Below are 14,074 nucleotides of genomic sequence, written 5' to 3'. Positions count from 1 at the left end.
TGCAGCCGGAGGGGGTGGGAGAGGGTTCGGCCCATGCTGCCCCTGGGCTGGGACTGGTCCCGCTGGCGCAGGGTAACAGGAAACTCTCCCAAATTAACCTATTTTTGAAAATGAGTATTTTTATATTTGTAGGACTGGCAGATGCAGATTAGCTTAAGTATTCAGAACATCACTCACAGGTATCTGTGAATTTCAGTTCTGTTTTAGAGCAATTGTTTCAATGTTAGTGTCAAAATTAATTTAACTGACTACAGTAATGGACATTAAATATTGTTATCAAATGTATTATTTGTTGAAAAAAAAAGAAAACTGTGAGATATATAGGTTATAAATAAAAATAAAAATTTGTCATTTGCAGAAAAAAAAAGAGATAAAAGGAAACAGGGAAATAGATCTTCTACAAATGGGAAGAGGAGGTTTACCAAGAAATGGGGGAAGGTTAGGGACAGAAGAGGATGATGATGTAAAAATTTAAGACATTTCATGTACATATACCCAGTACTCTCAGTGAATATAGTCATATGTATCCCAAAGAAGGACAAATACATTTAAAAAAAAAAAAAGGCAAGTTATACATTAATACAAGTAGCATAGATAGGAAAGGATATGAAAATGATGCACTTAGCTACTGTTGTGTTCTGGACATGTTTTTTAAATCAGACTGTAATATGAAGGTGATATTCCAGGGTAACTCTGGGGAGACCCCACCTCTTCTTTCTGCCTGGGAATGCGCCTTCCCTTGTGGTTGTTTTCAGGGGTCTTAGCATCTCTATTGCTTGCCACAATCCACTTTCTTCGCCACATTCCCTTGTACTCCCTGGATGAGTCTGTTTCAGCAGATGTATGTCATTGTAATTATTCATTTTTCAGTTACAGTCACTCATTTTATGCATTTGAAAATCCATCATTGAGTTTCTGTTATATGCAAATGTCTACACTTTCTTGTAATAGTTTGTAATCCTCCAGGAAGTCTGTGTCTGCCAGTCCAGTTACCTGGTTAATTGTAGCTACTAGTTTATCTGTGGGCTGGGAAACACAAGAAAGTGTTTGTGTTGGCTGTCTATAAAATAAGGGGACCAACTAGGGATCCTTAAAGCTCTCCTTTATCTCCATAATATTATATCATTATAATTCACCACTAGCAGTGTATGCAAAACAATGTTTTTAGAGTGCTTAGAAAATTTTTAATGACAAGTAGATACTTGAGGTTAGTGTTAACGAATACAAAGCTATGAACTGGCCTTCTTTCCTTCCTTCATGCCTTTTTTTTTTCTTCTGAACTAATAAAATATTGAAACAGTATATTTTTTCAAAAATAAACTGTGGTCTGGTCAAATATCTTGATTGCATCACAAAATTTACCTTTTAAAAAACAAGCATCAGTACGGTAATCATAAAACCAAGAACCTATGCATGTACATAGTTGCAATAAAAGAAAAGTGGTATCATTATATAGTTTTTTTCCCTTTTAAATCTCCTTTATTTTTTTTTAGATTTTATTTCTTTTTTTCTATTTATTTATTGTTTTTTCATAATTCTAGTGATAAATGAACAGCAATGAGACAGTTTCAAATCAAATCGCTAGGACAGTTTCAATAACTAACACACTGCATACTCATTATATAGTTTTCATAATTATTCAAAATATGGTGGGAAGATTTTATTCCCGCAGCTTCTTTGTGGAAGATGCACCATTACGGTCATACCCTGAGAAAGCTAAGACCTAGAAAATTAAAGACTCAAAGATTCTTAAATAAAAATGTACTGGGTGCCTGCATTTGGGCCTAGTGACTGAGGGTGGAGTGGAGAAGAACTTACGTACTTGACTTCCGAGGTGGGAGGGGGCAGATCTGAGCGCACAGAGAAAGCTGATGTCAGCAGCTATGGTGGCAGCACAAGAGATTTTGCAGGCAGCTCTAGGGCGTTGTCTGGCCAGGGTCCACAGAGAGGTGATTTTGGAAGTATTCTTGTGATGGAATGAGGGGCAGCATTTGTCAGGAGGATAGGAATGGTCTGAAGAGACTTTGCTGCAGAAGATAATGAATACAAGTAGAGACCCTAGGTCACAAAAAAGTCTGGAAATTTGAGGAACAGTTTGAAGTTCATTGTAACTGTAGCATTATTATCCAGTCAAATATAAATGTAATTTAAAATTTTGTGGTAGCCATATTAAAAATAAATAAATAAAATTAATAACATACTTTTTTCTTTTTAAAATGTATTTAGTACAGGGTCTACAGGGTCTCATTACACAGATCAGACTCGGTGATCCTCCTGTTTCCAGCCTCCCAAGTCCTGAGGTTACAGGTGTGTGCAACCATGCCCAGTCTCAGTTGCCCTCTCACTTCACCCTGGGGGCAGGATATACTTTTGCTAACCCAATCTATCTAAAATATTTAAAATCAAATTAGGTTGGGAGCTGTGGAGATAGCTTAGTTGAATAAGTACTTACCTGGCAAGTGCAAGGTCCTGAATTTGATCCCTGTTACCACACACACACACACACAAATAATAAATAAATAAATAAATCAAATTAGGTGTATATCTTATACTTTTAGAATTATTATATTTCAAGTGGTCAGTATCTGAGAGAGAGAGAGAGAGAGAGAGAGAGAGAGAGAGAGAGAGAGAGACAGAGACAGAGACAGAGACAACATTTGAATGTACTCTAGAAGGGAGGAGAAGGGAGGAGAGATGTAGTTGGTGTCATTTTTTTGAAAGGCCTTGTATATCAGCCAAGTATGAAAATCTCCTTATAATGTCATACTTTATGACTGTGTTTCTGAAATAATCTGTGATGCGTAGCTCATTTTTAAACTTTGAATTTGTCACAGACTAATAGTTTTCTTTAAAAATGAAATTAAAAAGACATACAAATGAAAGCACCAGTTTTTCATCATTAGACTTGACAGACATGGTCTTTGTCTATTTTGTGCTCCTGTCAAAGAATAGCTCAGATGGTGTAATTAAATAATAAGCAAACTTACTGGCTCATGTGTTAGAGGTTGAAAGTCCAAGATCAAGAGGCCACCACCTGTGAGGAACTTCTTGCATTGTAGTATGACAGGAGGCTTCTCATAGCAGAAGAATGAGAGAAGGCAAACGGAGGAGAGCAAGAGGGAGTGAGCTCAGGCTCAACGTGCTGAGCCCTCACCTGTGACAAGTGTGAGTTCCTTCCCGTGGGTGGAGCCCTCAGGACCTAAACACTTCTTAAGGTCTTACCCTCATACTCAGGACTCTAACAACGATAATTAGATTTCAATATATTTTGGAAGAGACAAACATTCAAACCAAAGCCCCCGTTCACAGAAGTGTCTAAGGTAGTATTATCCGATGGGATGTTCTGTAATAATAGAAATGCTTTCTCGACGTAGCACAACATGACATTCACTTGCCCCACATACCTGTTGAGAACTTGAAATGTGACTAGGGTGACTGAAGAACTAAAATTTTAATATTATTTAATTTTAATAAATTTATGCTGAAATAATCACAGAAGACCATAATGGGAAGCAATGAATGCTCTTAATCTTTGTTTTTCATCAACAGTGGGCCAGTGAAAACAGTTTGTAGACAGCCATTGCAAAGCATACTTTAAGTAACATTGTTTAGAGCATGGATCCTAGTTATTTAATCTCTCAGAGCTGGTCTCCCTGTCCTCAGTCTGTAAAACAAAAGCAATGACAAGAAACTACGTCTTGGGCTGGGGAGATAGCTCAGCAGTCTAAGCACCTGCCTGACAAGTGCAAGGATTTGATCCCTGGTATTTATCCCTGGTATTGCATGCCCGTGCTGGCCACTGGAACCAGGCATGGTGGTGCATGTGTGTGATCCCCGTGCTGGGGAGGCTGAGGCAAGAGGATCACTACAAGTCTGAACTCTGTTGTGAGACCCTGTATCAAATAAATCAATAAATAAGAGATTTTAAAAAAATTGAAAAGAAACCACCTCTTACTGTTGGGTTGTTACCCTGATTAAATGTGTTAATGAATGCCACATACTTAGAATGATATCTAATACTTGTATAAATGTATTATTGTCTAAATGTATTATTATCAATATTGTTTTCACTATTACCATGTAGGTGATGGATATCACATAATTAAATAGTAACAAAATCCAGCATTTTTATTAATTCTCTGCTTTTTGTATTAGCTTAGGCTTTTTCCCTCTAAAGTGTATTACAAACCCCTAGGTATAGTAGGTATTTAATAAATATCTTTTGAACACAAGTATGAAATACTCTTTGAGTACAGATGAAAGAGCAATTATTTTTGATGGCAAGTGATTAGAAAATGCATCAAGAAATGATGACATCTGAAGGGGTCTCAGTAGACAAGTTCGACAGGCAGAGAGCGCACCAGGCAGAGGGAGCATGGACGTCCACTTGGGTCATAGTGTATTTAGCGGAATCTTTGGCTTATTCAGTGTTGGTCCTATCATTGCTGCCACTACTTCTTCCCTGCCTATGTCTCTTCTTCTTTTAATCTCTTAGTGGACAGGCTCACTAAGTGGAAAGCACATCTGTGGCTTGAACACATTCTGCCTTGTTCATATGGCCAGCCTCTGCCTCTTGTCCACGTCTGCGAGTTATCACATCTAAATGTGATGGGGGAGTTTGAGCAATGGCTGGAAGAGAAGAGGAATGCTTTTGGAAAAGCAGTCTCTGGGGTATGGGCAGATAAATTGTGAGGATCTCTCCCCTAAAACATGTTTTTTTTTTCTTTTAAATTTACATAGATTATTTTAGGAAGAAAACCATTTGGAAAAAAAATGAAGCTCCTTATCTTCATATGTGTTGGTGTTGTTCACCTTTTGTCTCTGGGCTGTGGGCAAGCTTTACACCAGAGTGGCATCTCTCAGAGAACTTTTCAAGAAATAAAAGAAGAAATAGCCAGCTATAAGGATATTGCTAAAGAAATTATCGACCTTGCTGTTTACGGGAAATTCCAGAACCGGTCCTATGAGCGGTTGGCCCTTTTGGTTGACACTGTTGGACCCAGAATGAGTGGCTCCAAGAACCTAGAAGAGGCCATTGAACTCATGTACAAAAATCTGCAGAAAGAGGGGCTGGAGAATGTCCACCTGGAACCTGTCAGAATACCCCACTGGGAAAGAGTAGAAGAGTCTGCGGTGATGCTGGCCCCGAGAATTCACAGGCTGGCCATTCTGGGCCTTGGCAGCAGCATTGGGACACCCCCAGAAGGTACTGTTTGTCTTTTCAATTTGCTACCTATTTTATACAACTAGTGTCACTAGGGTAATTGAATACAATATGCATGATTCCTATTATAATTTCTATGATAGAAAGGAAAATATAACAATTTTCTTTCTTTCTTTCTTTCTTTTTTTTTCTTGTGAAACCAGGGATTGAACTCAGACCCTTGTGCTTGCCAGGGAAGCATGTATTCTACTGAGCCATCTCCCCAGTCCCAACAATTTTCCATTGTATTGGCTTAATGAATTCTTTCTTTCTTTAATCAGTTAATATTTTTTTGAGACAGGGTCTTGGTATGCAGCTCAGTCTGACCTTGAGCTCACTTTGTAGCCCAGGCTGGTTTTGAACTTGCAACGGTCCTCCTGCCTCAGCCTCCTGAATACTGGGATTACAAGTGTATGCCACCACACTCCATTCTATGAGTTCTTTAAAATTATGTTCTTTTTCTTTTTTTCTTCCTTACTCTTCTTCCTTTATTCTATTATTTACCAAATCTTCCCACATTCCAAAGGCTCACATATTAAATGGGGGACCTACAGCTACTGATGCATGATACTTATCAGCCCCATGACTTAAGAATTGCAGTGTAGGGCCGGGGAGATGGCTCAGTGGAATAAGCACTTCCCTGGCAAGCGCAAGGACCTGAGTTCAATCCCCAGTTCCACCAAAAAAAAAAAAAAAAAGAATTGCAGTGTAGCATAAAACAGTGCAACTCTGCAAAAATGAAAACGTTGTAAGAATTAGAATAAACAAGTCTCAAAAGTTATGACTTCTCCTAAGTGTTTTCTTTTTTTTTCTACAGTTTTATTGATAAACAGCACTGAGACAGTTTCAAATCAAATCGGAAGTACAGTTTCAACAAATAATACACTGCATATATTCTTCTTAGTGGTTAATTGCTGTACAAGATGCGGACTTGTGATCCTATTTACAAACACCATTAGAACAAATCATTCTATTCATTAAGAGAATGCAACTATATATCTATCCCAACCACTTTGAATACACAGATACAAAATGGACATTCATAGGTATACCCCATTTTTTCTAAGTTCCGTTATTGAATATTATAGGTGTGTAAACTCAGCAAAATATTCTAAAAGAGTCCAGTAGCCCATAATAGCATTGGGTCTGCCTAAGTGTTTTCAATGTGCAGACTTCTTAGAATTAATGAAATAAGGAACAGTAGCAGCGCACCAAATTGATTTGAGTTTATCATTCTTACAGAAACAGCTAATACAAGGAATTCTCAAGGGTCAGTGTCTCTCTGTACTCACCAGTTCCCTAACCCTTCTTTCTCAACTAACATTAATGTCTGGTCATGAGGAAGTAAGCAGTCAACACTGAGTTCTTCACCTTGGTTGTATTCATGGGCTCTTTCTTGTGACAGTGGAATTAACTACTGTTCTTTTCATTTTCTCTTATGTAGGAGAAAGACCCAGTAAGAAGCAGATTGTCACTCCAAAAAAAAATCTTTATTGTGATACAATTTAGGTACTACTATGCTCATTCTTTAAAAATGTGCAGTCCTTTATAGCCAGAGCCAAGGCCTGGCATGAGTGTGGAACATTCTGCCTGCATGCCACACCCTAGGTCCCTTTCCAGGCAGAGCCCAGGCCCAGCATGTGTGTGGGACCATCCTCAAACTCATGGGAACCTCCTCCATCAGACAGGCCTGGTGTGGAACCCAGAGGTAGAACTCCCTGCAGAGAGGCTAGGGACCAGACCCACCCAATTACTCCAGGTGCTGAACATCTTGCCAGAGGGGCACAGTGGGTTCACTTTCACAGATGCAGCAGGAAGAAGCTGAGCATTGTAGCCAGACCAAAGCCAGGCATATCCAGATGAGTTTGAAGGTGATGGATCTGGACCTGGTAAGTGGAGAGTGGAGACACTTTGCTAGACAAAGATCTATGAGTGCATCCTCTCTCTTTCTCTCTTGATTGAGAGAGGTGACAACAGGTAACTGGGGTGAACCAGTCTGCCTGGAAGACCCCATGTACATCAAGGGTAAGTGATCAGGCAGAGCTTAGGGGAACTAATTTAAATACAAATTCCCAATTTAATATCTGCTTAGCTACACAGGCATAATGTTTGCTTTTATGGTCTAAAATGCAAACTCATTCTTTACAAAATTTTGTCAACTGCTAAATATTACTACCCATTATTACTGTCCCTAATTGTAGTTCTGTATATACAAAACTGCAACTGCCTTTACCACAGAATCTCTCTTGAGTAAGAATTTCAGTAGGTGCTAAGGTAATAACTGCACCAAAAGGCTGGGCATGGTGGTACACACTTGTCATCCCAGCTCTTGGGAGGCTGTAAACAGGTGGATCAATATGACTCTGATCTAGTAGTGAGACCCTGAACACCCTGTAAATCCTCCCCTAAAATAAAAACAAAACAAAAAAGAAAAGAAAGAAAAAAAATAACTGCACCAAAGCTCCACACCAAAGGTCAGAGGACAGTGCTATATAAAATGTCAAAGAGAAGGAGCAAAATGCATTCTCAGGCCCTGAGCCCACACAGAATAAATGCAGGACATGCTAACATAGAAGAAATTGGAAATCACACACCTGAAATCTCTGAATTAATAGTGTCTGAAGTAAAGAAACAACTGCCAAAAGGTATACAGGAAATCAAACCAGAAATAATCTCTGAAGTAAAAAAAGACATGATAACTATAATGAGAGAATTACTAAGTGTTTCTTAAAAAGACACTGATAAAAAATAGTGCAGGATAGAAAAATGATGGAATCCTTGAATGAGCACTATAGGAAAGAAATAGAATGCATGAAGCAGATTCAAAGAGATTACAGGAAATTAAAACATCAATCACAAGTTGGCAAAACTGTTTGAATGAAAGTGAAGGTACAGTTTCAGATCTTGAAAACACCATTGAAGCTAATGAAAAGGTAAAACCAGATCTCTTAAAAACAACTAAGATGCAAGAAAAAAATAATTCAACATCTGCAGGAGGGTGTAAAGATGAATAATGTAAGAGTAACAGGCATCAATGTGAAAGAAGGAGTCAATAAAAAGAATATGGGCAGGAGGCATAGCAGAAAACTTCCCAAATATGGGGCAACAATCTGACATTCAGGTAACTGAACCATATAGAACTCCAAATAACATCAACCCAATTAAAAACACACCTAGATATATAATAAACAAGATCCCAGAAATCCAGCACAAGAACAATATACTGAAAGCCACTAGAGAAGAGAAACAGATCACATTTAAAGGAAAACCCATCAGAATAACAGCAGGCTTCACAAACCATGAAGCCAAGAAGAGCAAGGAGCAGAGTACTTCAATTTCTCTATGAAAAAAATTCTAACCCAGACTTCTATACTCTGAAAAACTCTCTTTTAAGTTTGATGGAGAAGTGAAATACTTCCATGACAAAGAAAAATTAAAGAATTTCATGATGGCAAAGCCAACCCTACACAGACTACTAAAAGATATTCTAGAGAGGGACGAAAATGATCACAACTCCATGAATGAGAATGGAAATAACCCACCAAATAGGGCAAACAATTAAACACAGCAGAAAAAGGGGTATACAACAGAAGGTAACTAACATGTCAATCATGAGTCAATGCAGCTCAATTATAACAATCAATGTAAGTAGACTCGATTCACCAATGAGAAGAAATAGACTGACACAGTGAATCAGGAAGCAAAGTCCAATATTCTGTATACAAGAAACACACTTAACTCATGAAGAAATTCACAGGCTGAAAATCCAATGATGGAAAAAAATACTATATGTCCCAGAACCTCAGAAAAAAGCGAGGGAGCAATCCTGTTCACAGACAGTCTTAACTTCAAACTGAGAATGATCAAACAAAATAAAGAAGGCCACTTCATACTGATTAGAAAAAAAATACAAGAGGAAAAGGTAACAGTCATAAATATATATGTACCAAACATGGGAGAACCCAACTATATAAGACAATTCTTAATGGACATGAACAATCTAATATCAAATACCACAATCTTAACAGGAGACCTTACCACCCCCTTATCCCAAAGATATAGGCCAAAAACACAAAAACTTAGGAAAGAAGTAGAACTGAACCAGAACTTAGACAAATTAACTTAGTGGACATACACAGAATGTTCCACCCAACCACATCTGAATACACATTTTTTCAACTGCACGTAGGACATTTTCTAAAATAGACTACATACTAATCCATAGGTCATGCTTAAGTATATGCAAGGAAACAGAAATTATTGCTTGTATGTTATATGACCACAGTGCAATGAAACTGGAAATAAACAACAAAAGAAATCAGAAAAACCCCATAAATACAGGGAAATTAAACAACACACTCCTCAGAATCCAATGGGTTACAGATGAAATTAAACAAGAAATTAAAAATATCTCCAATTAAATGATAATTCAAGCACAAGTTATTGGGTTTTATAGGATGCAATGAGAGCAGTACTTGCGGAGTACTTGAACTCACACATTAGGGCAACAGAATGGGAACAAATAAATACCCTAATGCTGCATCTCAAACATCTAGAAAAAGAAGAGCAAACCAAAACCAAAGCCCAAAGATTGGAGGAAATTCTAAAGATTACAGCAGAAATTAATGCAATTGAGCCAAAAAAAATACAAAGCATTAAAGAATAAAAAAGCTGGTTTTTTGAAAGATGAAATAAAATTGATAGCGCCTAGCTAACCTCATCAAAAGAGGAAAGAAAAAAAACTCACATTCAAGCAATAAAGAATAAAAAGTGTGAAATTACCACAGACCCTGTGGAAATTCAAAAGATCATCAATAGCTATTTTGACAATCTTTACTTTAACATAATTGAAGACACAGAAGAAATGGACAGATTCCTAGAAAGGTACAAATTACCAAAACGGAATCAAGAAGATATAAGAACTATGAAAGACCCAATAACAGCCAATGAAATTCAAAATATAGTAAAAACCTACTGACAAAGAAGGGTCCAGGTCCTGATTCATTCACAGCTGAATTCTACAAGAAATTTATGGAAGATATAATCCCAATACTCCTCAAACTCTTCAAACTCATCTTCTCAATTGATGCAGGAAAGACTTTTGACGAAGTCCAATACATATTCATGTTCAAAATCCTACAGAAAATTGGAATGGATAGCCTCTACTTCAATCTGATAGCAGTTCTCCCAAAATCATTCCTGGAGGTAAATATATACTGATACCAAAAGCAGAGAAAGATGCAACTAAAAAAGAGAACTACAGGCCAATCTTCCTCATGAACATAGATGCAAAAAATCCTCAATAAAATCCTAATAAATGGAATATAGCAAATCATCAAGAAAATTATACACCATGATCAGGTAGGATACATCCCAGGAATGCAAGGATGGTTCTACATAAGCAAATCTATAAATGTAATACACTATATCAATAGAACAAAATCCAAAACCACAGGATCATCTCAATTGATGCAGAAAAGGCTTTTGACAAAGTTCAATACATATTCATGTTCAAAATCCTACAGAAAATTGGAATAGATAGCCTATACTTCAATCTGATAAAAGCCATCTATGACAGTCTAACTGCTAACACAATTCTAAATGGGGAAAAATTGAAATCTTTTACTCTCAGATCAGTTACAGGACAAAGATGTCCTCTATCACCACTCCTATTCAATATATTTCTGGAACCATTAGCTATTGCTATTAGACAACAGAAAGAAATAAAAGAAATAAAAATAGGTAAAGAAGAAGTTAAACTATCATTATTTACAGATGACATGACACTCTACTTGGAAGACCTAAAAAACTCCACCAAGAAGCTATTAAAATTAATACACACATTCAGTAGTATAACAGGATACAAAGTCAATACCCAAAAGTCAATAGCATTCCTTTACACAGATAACAAACACACTGAGAGAAAAATTAGAGAAACAACATCTTTTATAATAGCACCATGGAAAGTGAAATACTTGGGAATTAATATAACTAAAGAAATAAAAGATGTATTCAATGAAAATTACAGTGCTCTGAAAAAAGAGACTATAGAGGATTTTGAAAATGGAAAGATATACCTTGCTCCTGGATAAGAAGAACCAATATCATGAAGATGGCCATGCTCCCAAAATTGTTATACAGATTGAATACAATCCCTATCAAAATACCACCAGCATACCTCACACACCTAGAGAAATCATTTCTAAAATTTATATGGAACCAGAAAAAACCTAGAATAGCAAAGGCAATCCTGGGCAACATAAGCAAGTCAGGAGGCTTTACTATTCCAGAGTTGAAATTATACTACAAAGCTACAGTGATGAAATCAGCCTAATATTGCAAAAAGTAGACCTAGGATCAACAGAATAGACTAGAAGATGCAGATTCAGTACAAAAACACTCAACTGTCTTATCTTTAACAAAGGGGCCAAGTGTTCTTACTGTAAGAAAGATAGCCTCTTCAACAAATGGTGCTGGAAAAACTGGTTCTCTACATGCCGAAAACTAAAACTTGACCCAGGTCTATCACTATACACTAAACTAAAGTAAAAATGAATTAAAGATCTAAACACTGAAACAGAATCATTAAACCTCCTTAAAGAGAAAGTATGTTGAATCTTGAAGACATAGGTGTAGGCAAACATTTCATGAGCAAAAATCAAACTGCACAGGAAATACTTGAAAGAATCGACAACTGGGACCTCCTCTTATTGAAAAGCATGTCAAAAGAAATTTCCAACAGAGTGAAAAGGCAGCTACAAATTTTTAAAGAATCTTAACTAATAAGCACTCAGACAAAGGTCTCTTTAGAATTTATAAAGAACTAAAAAAAACATTAGGGCCCCAATCCAAAAATGGTCATCCGAGATGAAGACACACTTCTCAGAGAAAGAAATATAAGAAGCAAATAAATATATGAAAAAATGCTCCACATCACTAGCAATTTGTGAAATGCAAATTAAAACAACACTAAGATAGCATCTTACCCCAGAAAGAATGGCTATCATAAAGAAATCAACCAATAACTCACGCTGGAGAGTCTGTGGGGGAAAAGGAACTCTTCTCCACTGCTGGTGGGAATGTAAACTGGTGCAACCATTATGGAAATCAGTGTGGAGACTCCTCAAAAAACTAGGAGTGGAAATCCCATTTAATCCTGCTATCCCCCTACTGGGAATTTTCCCAAAAGAACTTAAAAAACATCATATCATAGAGTTATATGTGTGCCTAGGTTTATAGCGGCACAATTCATGATAGCCAAGTCTTGGAAACCACCAAAATGCCCGTTACCTGAGGAGTGGATGAAAAAGATGTGGTGTTTTTATACAATGAATTATTACTCAGCTATAAAGAAAAATAAACTCAAATCCTTCATACATAAGTGCACGCAACCTGAGGATATACTTAGAAGTGAAATAAACTACACCCACATGGGTAAATATCATATTGTCTCCCTAGCATAAGAACTCAGAAGAAGATTAAAAATTGAAAGGTATAACACAGTTAAATGGAAAGTGAGAACTTAAGGAATAAACAATGAAGAGAGAGAAAGGACAAAAGTTAGGAAATATGGCAGGGGCAAAGCCATAGATTTATATAAATAAGATAGTTAAGGCAATGTTCCTAAGAATTTTTTTTTAAATAACAGTTAATAATTAGAATTCTCATCCTGACTATATATGCTGTCATCTGTGAAATAAGCAAGTATACAGAGTGTAGCAATGTGTAATACTAAAACTGTGCTTTAAATGCCTATTATTTTGGACTTCTAAATGTGTACAGCTTCTAGTGTCATATCAATTATTGCTATAGTCTCTTTAAAGTAAATGTTTGTAAAAAATGGTAGTAAAAGAAAACAAGAGACAAGAAAGAATATTTTATAGTATTGTCCTTCCATGAACTTGCATATGGTTTGATATCTAAACTTCTTGTAAAAACGTCTAGGTTTTTTTTTTTTCGCATTCTATAGGGATTTATAGTTTAGAATATCCATGATTGCTGGAAATAGCAATTCCAAAGTAGCAGTTCCTTATGTCTAAGGTGTTTGGTATTCAGACAGGTAGTGATGTTAAGCTCAACTGCTACTGTTACAGGGTAAGAATATCACTAAGCTTCTTCTTTGGATGTTTAACAACTAAAGTTTGCAGACCAAAAGCTAGAGAAAAAGAGGAGCTACAAAAATGGCCAATATTTTGACCCTAGCCCTTCAAGGTCAGCCAGCACTGAGAACATAAGAGAACCTGCGATGTGACATCTTGTAACTCAGTGGTGTCCCAAATTTTCTGATCAAGAAGATTATGGGGCTACACAGGAAAGTGATTGATGATGTACAGTGTGCCTAAAGAGAGTGGCTTAGAGAGAAAACATTCTCTGAGGCTTTCACAGAAAGCAAATTGGTCTAGCAATGGCCATGACTCATCCAGATAGCTGACACTGACAAAAGATCTACAAGGTGTTGTACATCGTTTCAGGATAAATACTGAGGGGATTTGACTGACCTTGTCAGATACAAAAGTTACATTTCTTGTTATATAGGTCTTGCTTTAACTTGGTCTTAACTATCCTGCAGAAAAATATAACCATGAGGTATAAAAAGTAATTTCATATTAATATGCTGAGCTGTAAAAGGCTCAAGGCAACAACTTTAGACAATTGCCAATTCTGCTGATTATGGACTATTATGATAATACTGCTAATATGGACTATTGAAGTATATTGGGTTGTTTTGCTGAATTCGAGTACAATATTTGAACTGGCATCAAGTTTGAAAAGGTCCTTTAAAGACTTCTCCAAATACAGCTTCTCTAACAACAGTGGAATAACCATCTCTGACAAAACAAAACAAAAAAGGGGGATATAAATAAAAGACAA

At 36.8% G+C, this 14,074-nt stretch overlaps 1 protein-coding gene across 2 annotated transcripts in view; it reads left to right on the top strand.

The window, feature by feature from the left end:
- The window catches only part of Cpq (carboxypeptidase Q), a 610,322-nt gene that overhangs the window by 118,996 nt on the left and 477,252 nt on the right, over positions 1 to 14,074 (top strand). Inside the window, exon 2 of one of the 2 annotated variants that reach the window (XM_004641291.2) lies at positions 4,741 to 5,206. In XM_004641291.2, the coding sequence (XP_004641348.2) occupies positions 4,741 to 5,206 (466 nt within the window). The remainder of the gene's footprint in view (positions 1 to 4,740; positions 5,207 to 14,074) is intronic. The other variant, XM_023701349.1, reaches the window with a different exon arrangement.

Source organism: Octodon degus, unplaced genomic scaffold (assembly GCF_000260255.1).
Source record: "Octodon degus isolate 3935 unplaced genomic scaffold, OctDeg1.0 scaffold00134, whole genome shotgun sequence".
In the NCBI taxonomy this organism is placed as follows: domain Eukaryota; kingdom Metazoa; phylum Chordata; class Mammalia; order Rodentia; family Octodontidae; genus Octodon; species Octodon degus.
Note: the sequence above shows the minus strand (reverse complement) of the source record. Positions and strands in the feature narration are given on the sequence as shown.